Source organism: Aulonocara stuartgranti (genome assembly GCF_965226115.1).
Source record: "Aulonocara stuartgranti genome assembly, chromosome: 5".
Taxonomy (NCBI): Eukaryota; Metazoa; Chordata; class Actinopteri; order Cichliformes; family Cichlidae; genus Aulonocara; species Aulonocara stuartgranti.
In genome coordinates, this window is record NC_138943.1 from 29,890,886 (window position 1) to 29,911,833 (window position 20,948).

Genomic DNA, 20,948 nt, shown 5'->3' on the forward strand with positions numbered 1-20,948 from the left:
TGTTTCTTAAAACCCTGCCTGCGTTTCGTTTTCCCGGGCTTAGCGGGGTTTTAGAAGTGACATATCCCCTAAAGAAGCTGATGTAAGCACAAACAGGGGGAAAAAAAATGCTGCTGGGAGACAGTGCTAGGCAGCCTTGTTTAGCAGAGACAGGAGAAAAAAAAAAAAAAAAAGTTACTTGCAGCTCAGCATAATGGGCCTCAGAGCACTTTCTGACAAACACCTTTTATTTAAGTTTCATACTAAAGCCTCAGCAAGGGAACGAAAGCAAAGTGCACGGTCCAAGGGAACACCCAGCTCTGCTGAGAAGGTGTTGTTGTTGCTTGATAAAAGTCTGGGCCTCCTGCTCTCCCCCACCCCCAACACTCATATGCAAGACCTGACAGCACTCATTGCCACACACACACACACACAGCAGGATGTGTATTTTGTTACAAATGCAATGACATAAATTTGCTCTTTGGTTTTCATCGTTGACACTTCACATTAATAATAAAGACAGAAGACAACAGGAGGCATATTTAAGTACAAATTATTTTATTTTTTGGTATGGCTTCTTTGAAGGAACTGTAAAAGACATTCTTATTGGAGAAAAAAAAAAAAAAAAATAATAGAACATTTCCAGAAAATATGAATGGGCATCAGTGAGCCAGCTGTCAAATCCACTGACGGGGTGCAGCTGTGTCTCTGCAAGTTAAATGACTTAAGTGCCATAACTGTAGTCATAACGAAACAAAAAAAAAAAAGCTATTTTAACTTAGTACCTCTTATAAATACCTACATATAAATATTGTAAATGTACTTAATGACAGACAACATTAAAATGCTGTACATGAATGTCCTTTTTGAGAGCAACAGTTTGACAATCTCAGTGACAAAAGAAGAAACAACACTGGTGTTTGAGCTCAGTGTCAGCTACCTTTAAACATCGATATACAAAGCTCCTGGTCCCCGTACGGCCACATACTGCTTGTGATTATCTACATCCATCTGAAATTATCAAGACCCAAGTCAGATAAATGTGACTGCTGGAAACAGTCAGGTCAGTTTCAAGGAACTCTCTGCACTTGGTTCTCTGGTGTGGGAGGGGCACTTAAGTTTCAAAGAGGGAGTTGTTATTGTTTTTAAATTAAGGCCTCTTCAAATAAAATAAGTGTGTAGTCCTGACATCATCTTGGGACAATGGAGCTCCGACAGTCTTATACTGAAACTTTCTGTTACCTCTTGAGGTGAACTCTCTTGTTGTCCCTCCTGTGTGGTGCTGAACACTGGAGGTTTGTTCATGGGGCAGTGCTCTGCCTTACTGTGTATAGCACCGGGTACACCCTCATCTCTGACTGTTCCCCCAGTGTCCTAAAGCAGCATTGCCCTTCATATCCACCCCAGATCCACGGGAATCTGGAGGTAACAGGGGTTTAACATGTCCCCGACAGCTCTCAAAACATCAACATGTACCATGGACATATACAACTTCCACTGATTGAGCAGAGAAACATGCGAACATTGATAATAATAGCATAGAAATAAAACATGGACAAGGACATTAATAAAGAAGGATAAAAATAATAATAATAATTAAAAAAGAAAGAAAAAAAGAAAAAAGAAAAAAGAAGAAGTGTCAGCTTCTGGAAGCTCTCGGAAGCAGCCACATATACTGCTCAGCTTCTCAACCTGAACCTTAGTCCTCCCACTACTTTTACCCTTTAACCAATGAGCCAAAAGCTCATCCTGATCATATAGTGCAATAGTCCCACCCTTTTTTCCTGAAAGCTACTTCTGGCAACAGCAGGATCACCCCGTAGGGCATTTTTCAATATCCTCTGTCCAAAGGCTTGCAACCACTCCACCTCCATCTCCTCCTCCTGCACCCCTTCCTCTGCTCCTCAACCTGCTCATTGCATACGGTCTGGCTGGATGTGCTGCTGTGGGGCGTAATGCAGGAACGCTGCACCAGTGCCAGTGGCAGAAGGGAGAGTGGGATGTACGGTAGGTGGGGCTGTGGTGGCGGTGGAAGGCCCAACAGTGGCTGTGGGGCTGGCGGTGTAGCTGTAGCCCAAGAAGCCAGCCGGGGAGGCGGCGTACGGGTACTGCTGCTCAAAGGCAGCCTGGGCGTACTGGGTGTAGGCTGCGCTGTAGTCCAGGTACGGGCTGGTGCTGACAGAAGTAGAAACCTGAGTGGGCAGCACCAGGCTGGGCTGCACATATGCTTGCGGGTAGATGTAAGGCTGGGCCAACCTGCACACAGACACAAGGGGGGGGGGGGGGGGGGGGGGGGGCGTTAGACCAGAGGACTAAAACAACTACTACAAGAGAAATCCAACACCTGGCTCCATTGTTTACACTGCGACCAGAGGGCGAGCATGTTAGAAATATACACTCTAGTGTCCAGAACTTTGAGAACTCCCACAGAAATCCACTGTTATTAAGGATAATCACACAAAAGAGGTGAGGGAGGCAGACTCAACCCTCCGTCAGTGTCAGTTAGTAAAAGCTACAGAACCTGTTGGATAGGCCCTCCTGGAAGGACGGGGGAGGGAGGGGGTGGATGATAGAGTCAGCCGTTACTGGCAGGTTTTCAAGCTCAGGCATCAGCAGAGTGTTTTAACAGCTGCTGCACTTCACTTACTAGACACACACACACACGGCAGAAGTTGCAGTTGCTCTTGTTCTGGCTTAGTTTGAAAATCTCACTACAACAGGTGAACATGTTAGCTGGGGAGGGGAGGGGGATTATGGTGGCAGGGGAGCTCATCAGGGTTGGGTGCGAGGCTCTGCCAGGCCACATGGGCAGACTCTCAGATGTAGCTGATTAGAGCTGTGGGGTCTGGGGACTGTACAGTCTTTGCTTTGCCACTTTATCCACAAAAGAAATGGGAGTGGAGAGGGTTTTAGATTAGTCTATTTTTACTCAGGATTTGAAGCACATCTTTGGAGTTTGTTGTATAAAGGGATTAGTGATGGCAGCAAGCAAAAGAGCCCCCCTCTTTCATATACATGGTGATATAACTGACTATTGAGAGAGCCTTGACCCCGGATCCTGCAGTCGTGTGGTGGGCAGGGTGGGGCGGGCGGGGGTTGGGGGGGGGATCCGCAGACAAAGGCAAGATAGCAACAACAAAATGTCACATTGACTTACACTCTTCAACCACATCTCAGTGCTGAATAAAATCTTCCTCTCATGGACTGTTTTCAAGTTTCAGTCTTATCGTTTTCCCCTCTCACACAGATTCAGTGCATTAGATGAAGGTTAGTATTAAAACACAGCTATCAAGCAACCAAAAACAAACACAAAAACTTAAGCATGCAGGATAGGGATTTCATCATAGTCTCAATACACTCATTTACACACACACACACACCTGTCTAATATTTCTGCCCTCCCCATTTATTCACCCGCCAACACACACACCCGTTGCCACTGCAAACCCCAAACCATGCCATAATAGGGAAAGAGTCACAGTACAAATCAGGATAACCTCTTCACTTCATATCACACAGAAGGGTAAAGATAAAAAGGCACTCCAGTCCATCACAGCACACGGCACTTCACTCTCAAGCCATCACTGGCACCTTGGAGAGAGGCTGGCTGAGGGAGGAAGGAGGGGCGGGTGGGTAGATATTTTCTGCCATATCCCTTCTCGGGACTAGTCCGAGTACTGTGGGCATCCTCTCATCCTCTGCTGGCACACTGGTCAGCTGGCAGCAGGAAGCAACCATGGCATAAGAGTGATTATTGTCAGCAGTAACATTAACGTCCTATTGTGTGGTTAAATAGATGCAGGGAAGAAAGAAAGGGGGGGAGAAGCATTTTTCAGGTATCATCTCAAATGGAAAATTCAAACTCCATAAAACTTGTATTGTATTCAAACAACAAATGAGTCATCTGGCAAGTGAAGGGGAAATGAGTTCTAGTGCCAGTGGTCTGAGCACAAAACAAAACAGTGGCTTTTAACAAGTAGGCATAAGCAAATGAGGGCAACCCCCACCCGTGAGCGCATTCTACAGAGAGACATTCACTCTGCACACAGCTTTCAAAGATAGCCATACATTAATGCTGCGGGGCATATGTATGCCCTTTCACTCCCCTTGTGCATAATGAGTTCGCATGTTCTGAGGCAGATTTTGGCCTCAGGCAAGTGACCTTGTGTAGGTGAAGAGAAATACAAAAATGAGAGACAAAGAAGTCCTGAATTAGATCTTTTGTGTCTGAAGAGGAACGGATAGACATACAGTGAGAGCGGGGGGGAAAAAAAAAAAAAAAAAAAAAGATGGTACCGAGGCAAGTTAGGGACGAGGCCACAGATGCCAAGTGGTGGGGGGAATGTTGATGACGGCCCGAAGATTATCAGACTGGCCGTCAGCTGGTTTTGTGCTGACTGCCAGTCTGTGTGCACCTCACATAGTGACACTCTGAGAATGGCAGGCTGAGACACCAGAGAGACAAGCTTACAAGAAACCATTTGATGCCCGTAAACATTACTAATATAAGCAGCTGAACTCGCTGTCATTAATGAAGGCTGCATAACGATGTGATGGGAAAAATCCTGCGCTCGCGTCACACACTGAGCAGCTAAATATTTCTACATGATAACAAGTGAAGTTTCAGTGCGTGACTCACCATAACACAGAGTGGGGAAACAGACAGGACTGGATAGGGCGAGAAATTAACAACCCATTTACAGCACCTTGAAGAGGGCCTCCACTCTTTGTTAAAAGGAACCTGTTGTTCTTTGAAGTCAGACAGACGAAAAAAAACAAAAAAACAAACGTGTTTTGTTTGACACCTGTAGAGGTGCGTTTCCAAGGGAGGCACAGTCTCATTAAAGCATTAAGCCTACAACGCCAGGGTTCCCATACCCTTCCCCCTCATTCGCTTTTTACCCCGTCTCAGTCTCACAGAGGTGTCAGTTTTCAATATCTCCTTTTGACACCCCGGCAGTTGCAACACTGTAAGGGGAGAAATGAAAGTTAAAAAAAAAAAAAAAAAAAAAAAAGAATGCAAAAGAATATACATATAAATTGTGTGATGCACGAGAAGCAAGCATATTGACAACTCATCTCCTCGCCATCAAAACAATGTCCCTGGCCTCAGTGGCCCCCTCAGGGCTTCACACTCCTCCACATCTGCTGACCACAGCTATACACACACATCCAGAGCAGCAAGCCGTAGCCGGCACACCACCGCCACTGAGACGCTCTGAGTACTGTATAAAAATCCTACTTCAGATCATGTCCTCCTCGTGCCATATGTTGTCAAGTGTGGGGGGGGGGGGGGGGGGGGGGCTGAAAGAAAAGCCACTTGTACACTCTGCAGCTTAGGGAAGTCTGGGTGCCATGCAGAAGAAACTCAGGAGGACAGGTGCTCTGTGTGCCTTTCCATGTCTCTGGGGTGGCGTTCATGGGAAATTAAGGGGGGTGTCAAGACTGTAACATGAACCAGCACCTGTCAGATGCATGCCTCAAACCGGCACTGCATATGGCAAACTCTCAGGGTCTGGTACCATCCATGCTTTGTGCAGTAGGACTGTGGACATGGGACTTTTCTGTGCCTTCTTAAGGTCTTGGAACATGAAAGGACACCCCCCCCCCCCCATGGGAATCCTATAATTTAGAATTTGTGATATCTTTCAGAACGCTGTATGGCTCATAAGTAGTCCTCATAAGAGTCTTAAGTCTTTCGGCTTCACTGTTCTCAATAACCACTAATATATTTCCTACTTTGTCATCGTCCCTGTGGACTGTCCTGGGATTTCCATGAAGCTCACATATACCTTATAGGGCAGCAACTTACAAATTACTTTTCTATATCAATCCACACTGCTTTTTACTAAGTCATGGTTGCTCTTGTTCCTTTTTATAGAAGAGTTCAATCACAACTGAAGCAAACTCCAACCAAAGCCACAAAGCAAAATCTAAAAGCATAAATATGTAGTTAATGGTCATATAAAACCCAGTAAAATACGCACATCCAAAGTAAAACAAACAAACAAAAACAATTTTAAAAAAAGGAAAAAAAAAGAACCCCCAAACAAAAACAAAACCACATACACAGTTGTGATAAATCACTCTCAAACCACCACAAAGTCCTAACAATAAAAAACTAAGCATCAGGCTAGTTAATGATGGGCTTAAAATTTTGCATCTTTTTAAGACTAAAGCATGGAAGAACTGTTTTTTCTAATATATAAGCAATTTATTTCAAAACCTGTCCCTGTGTTTCTTGCATTTTCCTCCAGACAGCTGAGTGTTTTGCAGTGGTGTAGCTTTAAGGATGATATCTGAGAGCTGTCGGTTAGAGTAGTAGAGGGGCGGGGGCGGGGGGGTGTCATTACTCTAGCGAAATGCTCATTAGCTGCCCAGCAGACCGTGGCTCCTAGACGCTATCCAGGCTGTTTCTACAACAAAGCCACTTGGAGAAAGTCTTCTCAGTGACAGAGCCCGGTCAGGCAGGTACACGAGTCAACAGGCTCCTGCCAGAAGTTAACAAGTGAGTCACACATTCACCTCTGGAATGCACTTCTATTACCACAGATATGCGAATCATCTCCCGGCCCTACAAAACTCAAATATGCTAATAGGCTACTTGTGGAGTTGCATGTGGACACAGAAACTGACGTGTGCTTCCCAGAGGCCCTGTTTGTCAAAGAAATGGTAGCCTAGCGGCGTTGCGCAGAGCGTGATGCGAGCGAACAGAGCTAAGCGAGCGCCCACTCCCTCTCACTTACCCATACTGCCTCTGGATGAGCGCTGGGTGGATGGGCTGCACTCCGATGGATATGCCTGCAAGAGAGGAGGCTGGCTGTCAGACACACATCTGCATTTACAGAGGAGGGCTAGAGAACAATACACAGAGGGCATGGGGAGACAGAGGCAGCGCCTGTTTCGATCCTGCCACAGAACAACAATTTCAAATGTGTGGCGAGCAACAGTACCAACATGTATGCACTTGGGAAACTGGGTGTCGTTCGGCCCATAAATAGTGGCAAGCTAAGAACACATGTTGCACAGTTAATTATAGTTTTTAGCCCTCATGGGGGTGGGGTGTATTTTAGCTAATCAGTTTGTAAAGATGACGTCTAGGCCTTCCCAAGAACTCAAACAAGTATTAAATAATCTTTTGATGATGGTGACCTCATTCTGTCAAGCAATCTGTAGTTCTGATGGGAGTTTGAACCTCACACCCGCTTTCAGTTTTATGGATACTGATAACTTTTGTTTTCTTGCAACAAGTCTTGAAATCAGAATCAGAATACTTTATTGATCCCTGGGGGAAATTATTTTTTGTTACAGTGCTCCATTTTAAACCAAATAAACCTCATCTTACCGGTCTGTAAACTACGAGGCTTGGCACCCAGGTAAGCCAGGTTGACGTTGGCCTTCCTGCCATCAATGATGGGGTTGGGATCCTTGCAGGCCCTCTCTGCTGCTCCTCGATCTGTCATAGTCACCTGGTGGCACAGTCGGAGGGAAAAAAGGCGTCATGTTACAAATAGCTTCAGGGCTTTGGTCTGACAAATCAAAACAAAACCAAAACGCGCTTTAAAAATTAAAAAACAAAACAGGTTTTGGTCTTCACGAAAGCCCCCCCACCCCTACAGGCTTTCTTCTGTTATGATCCCGTTTCTCTCAAGAAGGGGAAACTACAAACAAAGCACAATGATAATCTTTGAAAACTGCCCACAACAGCAGTAGCCGGCCACTCAGCTGCCACACGGCCATGGGCAGAGCTGCTGAAATATGGATCTGGGGAGAGCAACAAGGAGCTTATCCAATTAGGGCCAAAATAAGGAGATTGGTATTAGTCCACCCCTTCCTGGCATTAGTTGAGGCCTTCTGTTTTGATTGCCATGTTCTGCCAACACCGAGTCACCTCTGTGTGAGAAACGAGCAGCGAATGTAGGCCACAGATTGCATTGTTTAAGTGGACCATTTAAAAAAAAAAAAAAAAAAAGCCTCTTCATCGTGGAAGGATCTGGAACAAAGCCCACTCAGGGCCTGTGTTGTGAACACACAGGAAGGAACGAGGCCGTGTTTACACTGAAGAGCCTTGCTGTGGGGGGGTTCTACTAATCCACCTCTGAAGTGTGTTTAGGAAAAAAAGAAAAGAGGTGTACTCAGCTTTGGGCAACTCCCCTGCCCTGCTGCCAGCTACCTCTGCTCCAACTGAAACCCTCAGAAAAATAGAGTGAGCAGGTTGCCTCATGCCACACACACACACACACACACACACAAAAAAAATGTAACTCAGCATAAAGTGCTCATCGTGCCACTGTGTATCATCCTCGGCAGCACCCATATCACCCTGAGCCTGTCTAACCTGAAACACCAGCCTCCTCGCGAAGCCGCTCGATACCAGCTAGACTCACAGGACGGGCTTTCTTCTCAGTTAGAAGGCTGATGTGTAAACACAAGAGAGCAATTGTCTTACAATTGTGCCGTTAGAGGTAAACATGAACACATAACCGTTTTCCATTCCTTCTTTGGCCCGAGAGGTCGTTATTTGGGCTGATGCAGCTTTCCAAGTTCTAGTAAATATTTGCATTTCTTATGCGCTTCTGTTCTTTGTGTCAGAAAGAGTGCAGGTCTTTGTCTTGCGAGAACAAGACAACTCACCTCTTAATGTAGTTTTACACTGGGCTTTGCAGGGGTTCTTTGACACTTCTCACTAACACAGCGTAAATCAACTATGGCCAAACACAGTTCCAATCAACACAATGCGATGACCTCATAAACAGCAGGTTTAAGCACAAGTCAACAAGTTCAGCTTGCAGAATGATGCGATCAAAGGGAAACTTAACATACATGTGGGGAATGGGATAAAGCCAAATTTACTGATGCTGGAATTTCTCTCAGCAGCCAAGATGTGATGTAAATCATGTGCTCCGGTCCTTGACAATGGAGGGCAGGGTGTACAAAGTAAGCCTCCCCACTGCTCCAAAATAACCATATAAAGCCAGCAAGAACACACACACACACACACACACACACACACACACACACAAACACACACACACACACACACACACACACACACACACACACACACACACACACACACACACACTTCCAAGAGCCATAAGCAGAGGCTGTTTAGGAGTGAATGAGGTGGGGGAGACTTGATTGGGTGGGTTTGGGGGGTAACATCAGACATATGTTGAATTATAATCTTCTTAGTTATCCATCAACTTGTGTGAGCCCTCATCCTCATTAAGCTAAAATAACAGCCAGCCAGGCAAAAACGGAGATGCTGCTGCGCAATTGTGCGGTTAAGCCTCAGTGTGTGTGCGCGCGTGTGTGTTAGGGGTTGTGGTGGGGGTGCATTTGACATGTATTTGAATGACTGAATGCTGTATTATGCGGAGTCACAAAACTCAAAGAGAGAGAGACACAGCAGCAAACAAAAAGATCGCTGTTATGTAGACACAAACAGAATTTAGCTGATAGATGATACGGTTTGATTGCGCTAAATGTCGTGAAAGCGAGCGGATGATAGTGAAAGTTTTGCTTCTACTTACGAAGCCGTATCCTCGGGATTTGCCGGTCTGTCGGTCCGTTATCACCACAGCCTCATCAATGTCCCCAAAGGCCTCAAAGTATTTTCTAAGTGAGGCATCGTTTGTGTGGTACGGCAGCCCGCCGACAAAGATCTTGGTAAAAGTAGTGTCTTTCTGAAGCGCTGTGGGATGCATGACGTCCAGGGCTCCGTTCATATACTGATGAAGAAGCATTGGATCAGCCGGAGACCAGTACTTGGCACGCGGAAGACTTAGAGCTAACAGAGTCCCAGCATCAGAGAAACCAAGCCCAGTCTCGCTATGTTTCACTCGAGCTTCTCCAACTCTTTTTTATGTTTTTTCAAAGTTGCAGCAACCTGATGATATCCACGACTCAGTCCGCGTGAACTCGCGTCGAGGATGCCTGCTGCTTCGCTGCTGAGAGGAACCGCTGGGATCATTTATAGTGCAGTTACCCGGGCCACGCCCCCTTCCGCTGCCAGCCAATCGGCTTACAGCCTAGGTGCCGGCCTTGGCAGCGCTCACTCCTGCTAGTTTCCCCCTTCATCCTTTCCCGGCGCTGTGCTGCACCTGCTTTTGTCTTTTACAAACACAAAGAAAAAGCCGCACACTACGGCAAAAAGCGCGGAACCATGTGGCAGACATGGTTCTGTAACGAGGAAGTAAAGGATTCAGCTTCTTTCCTAAAACACCTAACCCAGAGCTTAAAATAGTGCTTATTTTACTCTCGTTTGACTTTGGAATCGTGAGGTAGCAGCTATAGCCTGAGCAGATAGCAAAAGTTAAAGAGTTGCTAATGATTAAACTCTCAATGCTCATGAAAAAAAGGGGCCGCTGAAAGAGCAGCTAAGCTCACATACACAAACTCTGGAGCCTTACATGGTCATGATAAGCTCCTGATTTCCATGTTTATCATGTAGTCGACATAAAACAGTCACTCATCTACAGCACATAGAAAGTGCTTCAGTCTCATGATCACTATAAACTTTTTTACATCTCAAAAGGCTGGAATAGCCCCTAATAATATTACCATATATAGTCTTTGACTCTTTTGAGCCAGATGCCATGACTCCAATAGCTTTACATGGTTGGGCATTCTGTTAACAGACTGGTTAAGCCGTATTTTTTGATAGTATACTGAGAAATTAATGGGGCAAGTGTAAAAATGTCTTGCCAGATGTTGCATTCTCTATGTACTGCTAATAACAGACCCAGTGATGCCTTCAGCTGTAAGTGCTGAAAGCAACAGGTCAGGCCTCATACAATAAGTTTAAATTGCCATTTTGCCTTGGAGTTCCAGTTAATCGCTTTATTTGACTTGGACTTTCTGTTCAGCTAATCAAAAGAGTTTGGTGCAGCGGGTGAACTGCTGAGGAACCAGGACCCAGAGAAGTGTCACAAGCATCACGTCATGAAAGTCGAGGTGAGCCGATGAACTGTTGCAGCAGCACATCTTCCCGCCCTCAGTGCCTTGGAGTTCCAATGCTAAGTACCAAGGGTCAGGCTGACAGTGAGATGATACTCTAATGACCTCAATAAAAAAGGTATTTAATTCACACCTTCTCCCCTATGAACTGCTTCACTTTTCTCGCATGCCCTTTGTAGCTCGTCTTGCTACCTCATTCATATCCTCTTGATAAATCCCTCCCTTTTCCAGCTTTGTGCCTCAGTCAAAAACCTCAGTGTTTAACTTTGATATCATTTGTCCTGCTTAAGCTCCCTGGCCTTTTCTATAAGTAACAGCTGGAATTAAAACCATACAGGGCAAAATGCTCCACCTGCTGGTTAGCTTGGATTAACATAGGCAGAGAGGAGGAGACACTGTGAGCCAGATGTTCAGTTTATCTTAACTTTATGATTATTCCCAACACCTACAGAGAAATAAACAGCTGAAGTATTAGAGACAGTGGTGATGTTTGAAGGTGATGTTTTTAGATGCAGGGTACAGTTCCCCAAACTCTCAACAATCGAGACAGCAAAATAGCTGGGCTCTCCCTCAGGCTGGAATAAACATGTTCAAATCTAAGTGTTTACACATATTTATTTATACAGTTTCCGAGTTTCATTAATGAAGCTAAACCATGGGTAACAGCAAATCGCAAGAAAATGAAGAGCTGTAAAAAATAAAAAGCTGGACATATTAAAAAAAAAAATTAACCATAACATCCAGATGAATGCCAAATAAAGCCCTCTCCCTCTAAGACCAACTGTCATGCAGCTGTCATCAATGCCAGGATGGGTAGGCCCTTCTGATTGGTCCATGCACAGTACACAGCCCAACGGCATTGGTCCAGGTGTTTGTCGTAAGGAAGGAGTCTTTCTCGAGCGTATACACACTAAAGCAGCAGGCCGTCTGAATTTCTCCACAAAAGATGTGACTTGGCACGATGAATCTGGAGACAGGAGGGAGCAGTCAGTGACAGGGAACATTCTGAGGTTTCTTTTCGTCTTTTTTTGTTTATTTCTGAAAATTTGCTCCTTTTTGCACATAACAGTCAAGAAATACATCACCATACAGCAGAGAAATGCATCACTACAGGCATAAATCAACATTTACAATTCATAGTTAATGGAAACTTTTGATGAATCCATTTATAAAAATACATTTTTCACTGCCCATAATTTAATAAATCTCTCAATAATTTAATAAATTAATGAAATCTGTCTTTAAATACATTTTTTTGTGCTGAGAATTACACTGCAAAGTCTAAAGACTTTCAAACTCAGTGCTCTAAAGTAGCCAGCAGGCCTCATCCTGTGCTTTTTTGATTGTACAGGTGCAAAAGCTGCTTCAATACATTGTCACAGCAGAAACCACGCAAACCTTCAGCAAAACTTATGGTCTGTACAAGCTACTTAAAGCAGTACATGACGATGCTGAGATCTGAATCGTATCAGTATCCTTACTTCACACATCCATGCATGCCCTTGAAAGGCCCCTGTGAGAGTCTGAGGAAACAGGGCAGCCGTGTCCAGTGACCACGGTCTCCAGGTTTATAGACATTAACTGCCCTTCTCTCACCATTTCTTGTTCCGAGGCTTCAGCTCCTCAGCGGCGTTCCTCAGGAAGATGTAGTTCTTTTTCTGGGGGTTGTAGTACTCATGGCCCTGAATGATGACGAGTAGAAGTCAGAGTGAAAAGGCAAGCTTTGCTAACTAGAGTACTGATCCAACAACTGTAACGATTTATTAGCACCTACCTTTGACCAGTCGTAACTGGAAGCATACGCAAAAATGTTGCCATTATGGTTGAAGCAGCAAGCTGTGATGGGCTGGTCGAGCTGCTCTGAGGTCTTCAACTTTGTGCGGGCATCTTTGTCCCAGAAGCTGAAGCGTCCGTCTGAGCCCACGGTAGCCAGAGTGCCATGGACAGGATGGAAGGCGATGGCATTCACCTGGTGGGAGAAAACATAAAATAGGAAGAACAATTATACACAAGTAACAATGAAAGAGATTCATTTCACAGATATTAGACCCCCCCCCCCCCGAAAAAAAAAAACAAAAAAACAAAAAAACAAGAGAAAATTGTGCCTTTATTCAACAGATAATTAGGCAATTATATAATAATGACTGTATTTAAAAGCGCAAAGCATGGAGATATCAGTCATAGCCACATTAAGACTAAAGAAAGCATTAAATAAAACACTAACGATTGCAGATAATGAAATGTAATATTTTAAATTACACTGCAGTTCTTTCATCATCATTTTTAAACCTTACTTATTAAGATCATTAGGAAAGGGAGGACTGTGCAAGGATTTTAGTTGTACTATATGAAGACAGGTTGTAGTGTATCTTTTAAATTTTGTATTGATCTCACTCCTGCTGTTGAACTTATAATAAATTGAATAAATTCACCTATTTACTAGCATGTTGTAATTACAAAGTTTAACTCTGTGAAATGCAGACAAATTCCAAATTTTAATCTCCTATACTTGTGTAAAATGGAAAACAAAGCAAACATAAAAACTGCACCAATTTACACAAATCTTAGTTGGTTTAACCAAGAGTATATCATTACTAAAATGAATCCCATGTTTCTCTTTTAACAAGAATAATGTTTACAATAAATCAGAGCTTCATTTAACACTGAAGCGCTTTACTAAAGTCCACAAACTAGGATAGTCTCATCAAATGATATCTCCTTTAAGAGCAAACAGACTCAAACTCACAAAATATATTTATCTACAATGCCGGCACTGGCCCAGAATTAAGACCAACTTACTGCATAGATGTCCTGTGGAGTGGTTGTGTTGGTTCCATTGGACCTGTGGCACTTGAAGGTGAAGTTATCTTTGGCTCTGAAACGAATGAACAGTGATTCATATTTCAGTTTCAATTATAGAACCAGAACAATAATTTTATAAAGAAAAGAAAGAAAGGAAAAGGTGCACACTTGAATTCGAGTAGTGGATTGTATTAGTCACTCACGGGTTTGGAGGATTGATATAGTGGATTGCCACTCGGCCCTCAATGCTTCCCAGTGCAAAACCCGTAGGCTTGTTCTGCTTGTCCTTGAATATGGCCACACAGCGGTGCTGCAAGGATGTCACGTTGGTTAAAGAGTAGTAATGCCAATATCTTGACATGCATGTAGCACCGATTAAAAATGAATCTTAGCAGTGTACAAAATTACAAAAGTGAGAGGCATAAGGTATACACATATTTGGAAAAGACAAATCACCTGATGTTTGAGAGGAGATTCTATTCGGCGAAACTCAGAGGGCTGGTTCTCTAGTTGGTACACTATCAGGCCTCTCTCAGCTGTGGCAACCACTGCCATGGGGTACACCTACACAGGGCACATTAAACATAAAAAAGTCAATCAATAATCAGTCTATTCTGTGAGCATCAGAATTTGTCATACTCATAAACCACTTACAACATCTGCGCAGTAGCATCTCTCAGGCATTTGCAGTGACATCATAGGATTGGGAGATCGAGTATCCCAGAACTAAAGAGACAAATAGAAAAATGAGAGCTTTTTCTAAGTGTTGTTTATAATTAATCATTTTCTCAAACAACATTTAACATCTGTGTCTTTGAATAAATTTCAGCAAATTCAATTATTTGGAATCACTCCACAGGTGTGTATATGCTTAATGAGACATGTGGTTGGTTAAAGGGTCACTTCAGGGTGACCCCCAAAAGCTAAATTGAGCCAGCCAGGATAAAAACAGAAACATTTAAACTCTGTTTACACCCAATATCACATAAAATTTGCATTAGCTCAAAGTGGCCGGTTTTAATGAAAGGTGGATTCTGACACAGACAGATGTAACCAAGTGGTCTTCTAGGCTTTATCTCAGTAATGTTAAATGACTGAACTGGATGACCACACTCTGTTTGTGGAATCTTATCTTATTTAAATGATGGCTTATGATGCAATTAACTACAGACACTTGTATTTTGATTAGGGGAATTCTATTATTATGTTTGTATATAACTACTTGGCATGTTTGTGTATTACTGTGATGGATGCTGCTTTTACCTTCAGTGTTTTATCCCAACTGCCAGTCATGATACAGCTGTAGTTTGGGGCCTTGATCCAGTGGATTGCTTTAATTGGGCCATCGTGCTATGGAGAGAAATAATGAGAACTGTAACAGGATTCTGCTTCATTCGTGTCCACACAGTTGTTCTGGGCTTCTGTTCCAACCTGTGCGATCTGGATGGCTTGGTTGCTGTTGAGATCCCACATCTTGGCTGTCTTGTCACAGGAAGCTGTGAAGACTTTGCTTCCATCCTGGACAGAAAAAAAGAAAAGCAGATCATAAATTACTCTACAACCAGACAGCATCTACTGCAAAGATTACATTTTAGACATTAAACCTACATCACTCCAGCAGGCATCCAGCACTGGACCTGTGTGCATCTGTTGGGCCTTGGGAACAGTCTGTCCATTGTCCTGCACCTCCCAACATCGGACCTAAGAGTCAGACGATAAACCACTGTTAAGATTTTCAAAAAGTTAAATATGCACGATGTATATAAAAGTCTCAAAGAGGAAAAAGAAAGAGCAGAAGAGAGCAAATGGGATATACTATGAAGCAGCATTAATGGGTAAGTGTGCTACATCAAGCTTAAAGTCAGACTTTGTGTCATTAAAAGTGGCTCTCTTTTTACATGGCTAAATCACTGTGATACCTTACGATGAGCACAAATCTTGTTGGGAACAGGTTATGTTCAGCATTCTTGTTTCAAATCTGCTGGAAGTACTTTGTTCTCACCAATGCTTTTATTTACAGCCATTTTTAATTGTTATATAGACACTCTGTTGGTTGAATACATTTTATACGTGCGAGCTATTAAACAATGAAGCCCTGCTGTAAAGTTACAGCAGTGCAAACTGTGCATCACATTGCTGCTGGAATGTGAAAGACAAAGTGACAATAGACCCTGTGCACGAGAAAATGCTAACTTCCTGGTTTGAGACCGGATGTGGGGTTGTACATTTCGGGTAGCTTTACTTTGCAGTCAATTGCTACTGCGAAGATGTACTCCAAAATCATGTCCAAAACTCGAAAACGGAAAGATCGCGTTAAGTTACAAAGAGCAGAAGGTGGGAACACTCACCACTGTTGTGTCATAAAAAAAAATCTAATGATCAATTTTGACGTTTAAAACGTTTAGATCAAGCAGTTGTTTACATCACTCAACACAAGCAGAACTGCATTACTGCAGCAGAAGACACATCGTCCACATTCAGAAGCACATCTCTGTATAGTGACTGGTCTTGTGATTTAAACAGGCAAATGTTCAGCATTCAAGCTACAGGTGAAGAATAGTCAAACCAGATGTTTCCCCCATTATGTCGAGATCAGCTAGTCAAGTACACACCTACACAGCATGTTAACAAACCGTGAAAAAAAAATGAATGATTGCTGGTAACGGTTTCTATACATTAGTATTTACGAAGGGTATGTTGTGACTTACCTTCAAAATTACAGTGGTCCCTCGCTATAACGCAGTTCACCTTTCACCTCGCTGTGTCATGGATTTTTTTAGTGCAAGTTTGCATGTTGTTTTTTTTTTTTTACATCACATTGTGTCCTGCGTCCTGATCGCTGCAGACGATCTCCTCCGTGACGTCTCTACTGTACAGTACAGAATCGCTGCATCGATCGCTGGCAGTGTGACTCTGAAGTGCAGTACTGTATGTCCACGATGTCCACGAAACTTTTGCACCGTCAAAAAATAAAAGTGGCTACTTGATTTCACCTATCGCTGGTTATTTTTAGAACATAACACCCGCAATAAACGAGGGACAGCTGAGAAATATAACATTTGAATCCCTTTTCTGTTTTGCTCTGAGGCGCGGGGGAAAAATATCGACAAGTCGATGACTATCATTTACAGATATATTGGGTAAATGCCCAAGACATCTATAGAAATGTAAATCGCCGCTTGATTCATTCATTTGCTTAACTTGTTTTGGACCGTAAACAAGGCGCGAATAGGACACCGGAAACAAAGCTCCCCACAGGAGTTTCCGCACCGGAAGTAGCATATGCTAATGTGCACATAGTCTATTCTAATCTGCTGCTTTACTCTTACACTGCTGGAACTGCAGCTACAAGGACACAGAACACACTCAAAAGATACAGGTTTAATCAATAAAAAAAATAACATCTCTCTTATTAGGTTACAGGACAGAAACCTTTCGCGTCTAAATCTACCCAGTTTAGATTTTCAGAGCTCTGATGTTTGGCCATCACATTAGAAATAACTGCAGAAGTGAGTTTTAAAATAAGCACAACGCTGAGCTTAACAGAGACAGTTGGTAACTACCATCATTATACCCATTATTTAGGCCTTTTCAGGCCAGTATAAACAAATATTGAAGTGTGTATATTAGGCATAGTGCCTTTATTGAACAATGTTGAATTTCACATCCTGCTCATACATTATGCGTCACTCTTTTTAAAATAGGCTAATTACACATTATATAAGGACTAAGCAACATGATTTAGCGATTAGTATTAATAAATCTATAGTAATAATCTTTCATTTACTCACTCCACCATAGGCAATAAATACGAGTGAATAAATTACTCACATCATTAGCCCAGGATCCTCCAATGAGGAAGTTTCCAGGCATGGTGGGTGGGCTGAAAGCCAGGCAGCTGATGCTGTCATCTGGAGGTGAAGTCACTTCGACATCCTATAAGGCAAGACAAAAAAAACAAGAAGTATGAGGAGGACCAGTGACAAAATGAGGATAGAGTTTTAAACGACTCCTTTTAACATTTAACAAAGTTTATGTCATACAACATATTGACAGCACTATTGGGCCACCTATACATTTTAGCTACAGCAGCTTTGATGAGATCCCATTCATTAACATGGAGTTGGTTCCCCCTAGGCAGCTGTAACACATTCTATTTTTCTGTGAAGGCTTTCAACAAAATTTGGAGTGCAACTGCAGCTTTTGCCTATTCATCCAGAAGAACATTTGTGAGTTTAAACATTGATGTTGGGTGAGAGGGACTGGGTTGTTAATCCAAAAGATGTTAGCTCGACAGCTATGGAAACCATACTGTGAAGTTCCTGATGCACAGTTTTTGTGTTGATGTTAATGTCAGAAGACATCTGCAGTAAGTGGGTCAGCAAATCATTGGCTACTTTTACCCACTGTAGTAATAATAATAATAATAATAATAATAATAATAATAATAATAATAATAGATTGCATTTATATAGCGCTTTTCGGGGCCCTCAAAGCGCCGTACAATTCCACTATTCACTCACTCTCACATTCACACACTGGTGGAGGCAAGCCACAAGCGTGTAACATCTAGAAGTCAATGAACTCCTTGCAAGTCAGTACTTGAATTCAGTGAGTATTTTATAACAACTCAGTCTTTCAAAAATGTTTGTAATGGCTAGCTGTTAGATTTTATATCTATGGAATGGCACTAAACCCCTCAATTCAAAGATTAAGAGGTGTGGTCCAATACTTTTGGACATATAGTGTATGTTGTGCTCTTGTAGGCCGCTTTACCTTCATGGGATTGTGGCTGTCTGTAGTCGTGCTTCCAAACACCCCGGTCCCTCCAGTCCCAAACCCCGAGCTTGTTCCAAACAAACTCATAGTGCACTAACGTCAGCCACCCCTGAGAAAACAAAGAAAGACAGTGATTTTATATGAAACAACACGCTAACTGCCAAAAGTTGTCAGTGCATCAAACAATACCATGAACCACTGAGCAGGTGATGAAAACAAGTGAATACTGCATGTGTGAAACACCGGATAGCACACATTACGACATCCATTCAAGTACAATAAATTAGTTTTTCTTACAAGCGATATATAACTGCACTCAAGTTATCGTTGTTATTATTATTATTGAGGATATAACGAAGTCACACATCTGGATAACCAAAACTTAGCATGACAGCTAAAGGAAATGCTAGCTACATCACTTGCCACTGCTAACTAAATCACGCTACCAGGCTCGTTAATAAAAGGATAAATGGTCATTTAACTTCGATTGATATTTAAAATAGGGCTCAACCTATAAGCCACTATTATGACACCTTTCTGTGTGTGAAAATAAATACGTTTGAAAAAAAAAACGAGCTCGCTAACATTAGCTAAGCAACTCTTGACAAACCACTGTGCCTCCCGGGTTGGAAAAAAAACCAAACAAATTTTCATGTTTGGTGACAATTTTAAACAACCATAATTAAACATTTCACTGTCACTGAAGCCTTCTCATACCTACAGGGATATACATACCACTAATTTCCTTCTACTCTAGATGTAATGTCGCAACGCTGAAAACGCTAGAAGTGTGGCGCTTGTTCCTTTGAGTGCATAGTCGCAGGTTGATGACGCTTTGGCTCCAGCGCTCAAGAAAATGCAAACCGAAAGGTAAACGCTGTGTGGCAGCAAAGCAACAGGCTGCATGCAAGCATACTGTATGTCTATGGGCAGCCCACTTGAGTTAAGGTGCCCTTTCAATTTCAGATTTCTTTTTATATGACACGATTTAGATGAAATACTGTAAGAAAGTGGCAGATGGTTATTAAGCTAAGGGAAATCATAAGTAAAGTACTATGTATATAGCCTGCAGCCTAGGAAGTAAGATTTTTTAAACGTAAAATGAAAGGTTACCTCACTCAAATAAATGTAACAAATATTTAGTTTGGAAATATGAGGAATAAAAAAAGTTATATCAATACTTTTGGGAGTAAAGGTTTGGTTTAGTAAATGTGCCCACTTTCGAGCAACTGAAATTAAATGTAACCTATGAAAAAGGGGGAAAAACCAGAAGAAAATTATGTGGCAATAAAATTTGCTTCAGTCTCCCTTTCACTGGGCTGTGGGCTATATTTCTGTAGCTTTGAAAAAAGGCAATTGTACAATAAGAGCGAATTAAAAATCAAGTTAATCAATAACTAGGTTTGGTAAATTAAATAAGGAACAATTATGTCAAATTATGAACCTTGTAATTATAAGACACTAAATATTCAGTGGAGCTGGATGTATAGCTCCAATGGGAAAAATGGCTTAAATTAAGAAACATGTTTGTTAATTCAACAATTTTCAAAGTTAACCTAAAGGCTTAAACACTAGGCTTTTAAGATTTAAAGTGTTTGTAGTTGATTTGGAGGCCTCTTGAGTTTATGTGAGTTTACAGAGATCGTGAGTCATGTACAGTGCTCTCTGCATAGGAAAACCCATCTCAAGCACACATCTGGTGTCTGCTATGCAGCGCCAAATTCATTGTTAGTTAGGTGTTTTGTTTTGTTTTGTTTGAATATATTAATTTAAGCAATGATCCAGTGACTCTCTCTCTCTCTCTTCTTTAATACAAATAGTGCAGAGAGACTATTGTACTTTGCCTAATAGATCACCTTGACCTGTCCGTGGTTTTAATCCTGTACTTCAGGATTGAATTGTTTTTCTAATTCAGAAATAAGAAGGAATAAATAAACAGGTGAAAATTACACGCAAAATAATAAATTCAAGCAATTAAATAATGTAATGGTTTTATTGAGTTAGCTCTATTTGTGACTTAATGTAATGGTATTGATTACAAAGTGGGGGATTTTGCCAACTTTCCTCTTGGCTTTTGTCGCTTTTATTGAATTTTATTTAAAAAAAATTTATTCTTCATGCTCGTCTAACGTCCCAGTTGTTGCTCCTTGCGTTAAATATGCAGCTCTAGATCTGTCTTTGTTTGTGATTAGTCAGCTGACGCCAAACCGCTCTTTATGTAAACGCGGTTGATGCGGAACACCTGGGCTGATAACTACCGCCCTTATCGTGATTACGGTTGTTAGGTTTAGTTAAGTCATATAAGTACAACGGAGTCGGTGACTGCTGCACTTGCTTCGTAGTACGGATCGCTAATGTGAAAACGTGTAAAATAGTTTAGTTTGCACATCAGTGAGCATGACATGGCATTGAAGTAGGGGAGACCG

The 20,948-nt window shown here is 42.3% G+C and overlaps 2 protein-coding genes across 3 annotated transcripts; both read right to left on the minus strand.

Annotated features, from left to right (window-relative positions):
* Nucleotides 1-520: 520 nt before the first annotated feature.
* On the minus strand, nucleotides 521-9,957 carry LOC309706896 (RNA-binding protein 38-like). Its single transcript, XM_082533884.1, has 4 exons — nucleotides 9,516-9,957; nucleotides 7,325-7,448; nucleotides 6,726-6,780; nucleotides 521-2,235 (listed from the first exon to the last, which is right to left on the minus strand). Exons 1-4 carry the CDS (start codon nucleotides 9,726-9,728, stop codon nucleotides 1,893-1,895), a joined length of 735 nt encoding a protein of 244 aa, XP_082390010.1. The 5' UTR covers nucleotides 9,729-9,957; the 3' UTR covers nucleotides 521-1,892.
* Nucleotides 9,958-11,350: 1,393 nt separating this feature from the next.
* rae1 (ribonucleic acid export 1) lies at nucleotides 11,351-19,351 on the minus strand (the record flags this gene model as incomplete). 2 transcript variants are annotated; one of them, XM_082534826.1, is made up of 13 exons in its annotated part: nucleotides 19,258-19,351; nucleotides 18,520-18,631; nucleotides 17,575-17,679; nucleotides 15,352-15,444; nucleotides 15,175-15,261; nucleotides 15,007-15,093; nucleotides 14,398-14,469; nucleotides 14,200-14,307; nucleotides 13,947-14,053; nucleotides 13,741-13,816; nucleotides 12,716-12,910; nucleotides 12,538-12,623; nucleotides 11,351-11,908 (listed from the first exon to the last, which is right to left on the minus strand). In XM_082534826.1, coding segments are annotated over exons 2-13 (1,107 nt in total). In that variant the 5' UTR covers nucleotides 18,610-18,631; nucleotides 19,258-19,351. The 2 variants fall into 2 exon arrangements, with proteins under 2 accessions (XP_082390952.1, XP_082390951.1); XM_082534825.1 differs by lacking the exon at nucleotides 11,351-11,908 and having other exon boundaries at nucleotides 12,534-12,623.
* Nucleotides 19,352-20,948: the final 1,597 nt, after the last annotated feature.

Coding starts and splice junctions, on each gene's coding strand:
- LOC309706896 (XM_082533884.1), bottom strand. CDS start 9,728: ATGCTTCTTCATCAGTATATGAACGGAGCCCTGGACGTCATGCATCCC. Junction 7,449..9,515: donor AATCCCGAGGATACGGCTTC/GTAAGTAGAAGC, acceptor CTGTGCCACCAG/GTGACTATGACAGATCGAGG. Junction 6,781..7,324: donor GCCTCGTAGTTTACAGACCG/GTAAGATGAGGT, acceptor CCTCTCTTGCAG/GCATATCCATCGGAGTGCAG.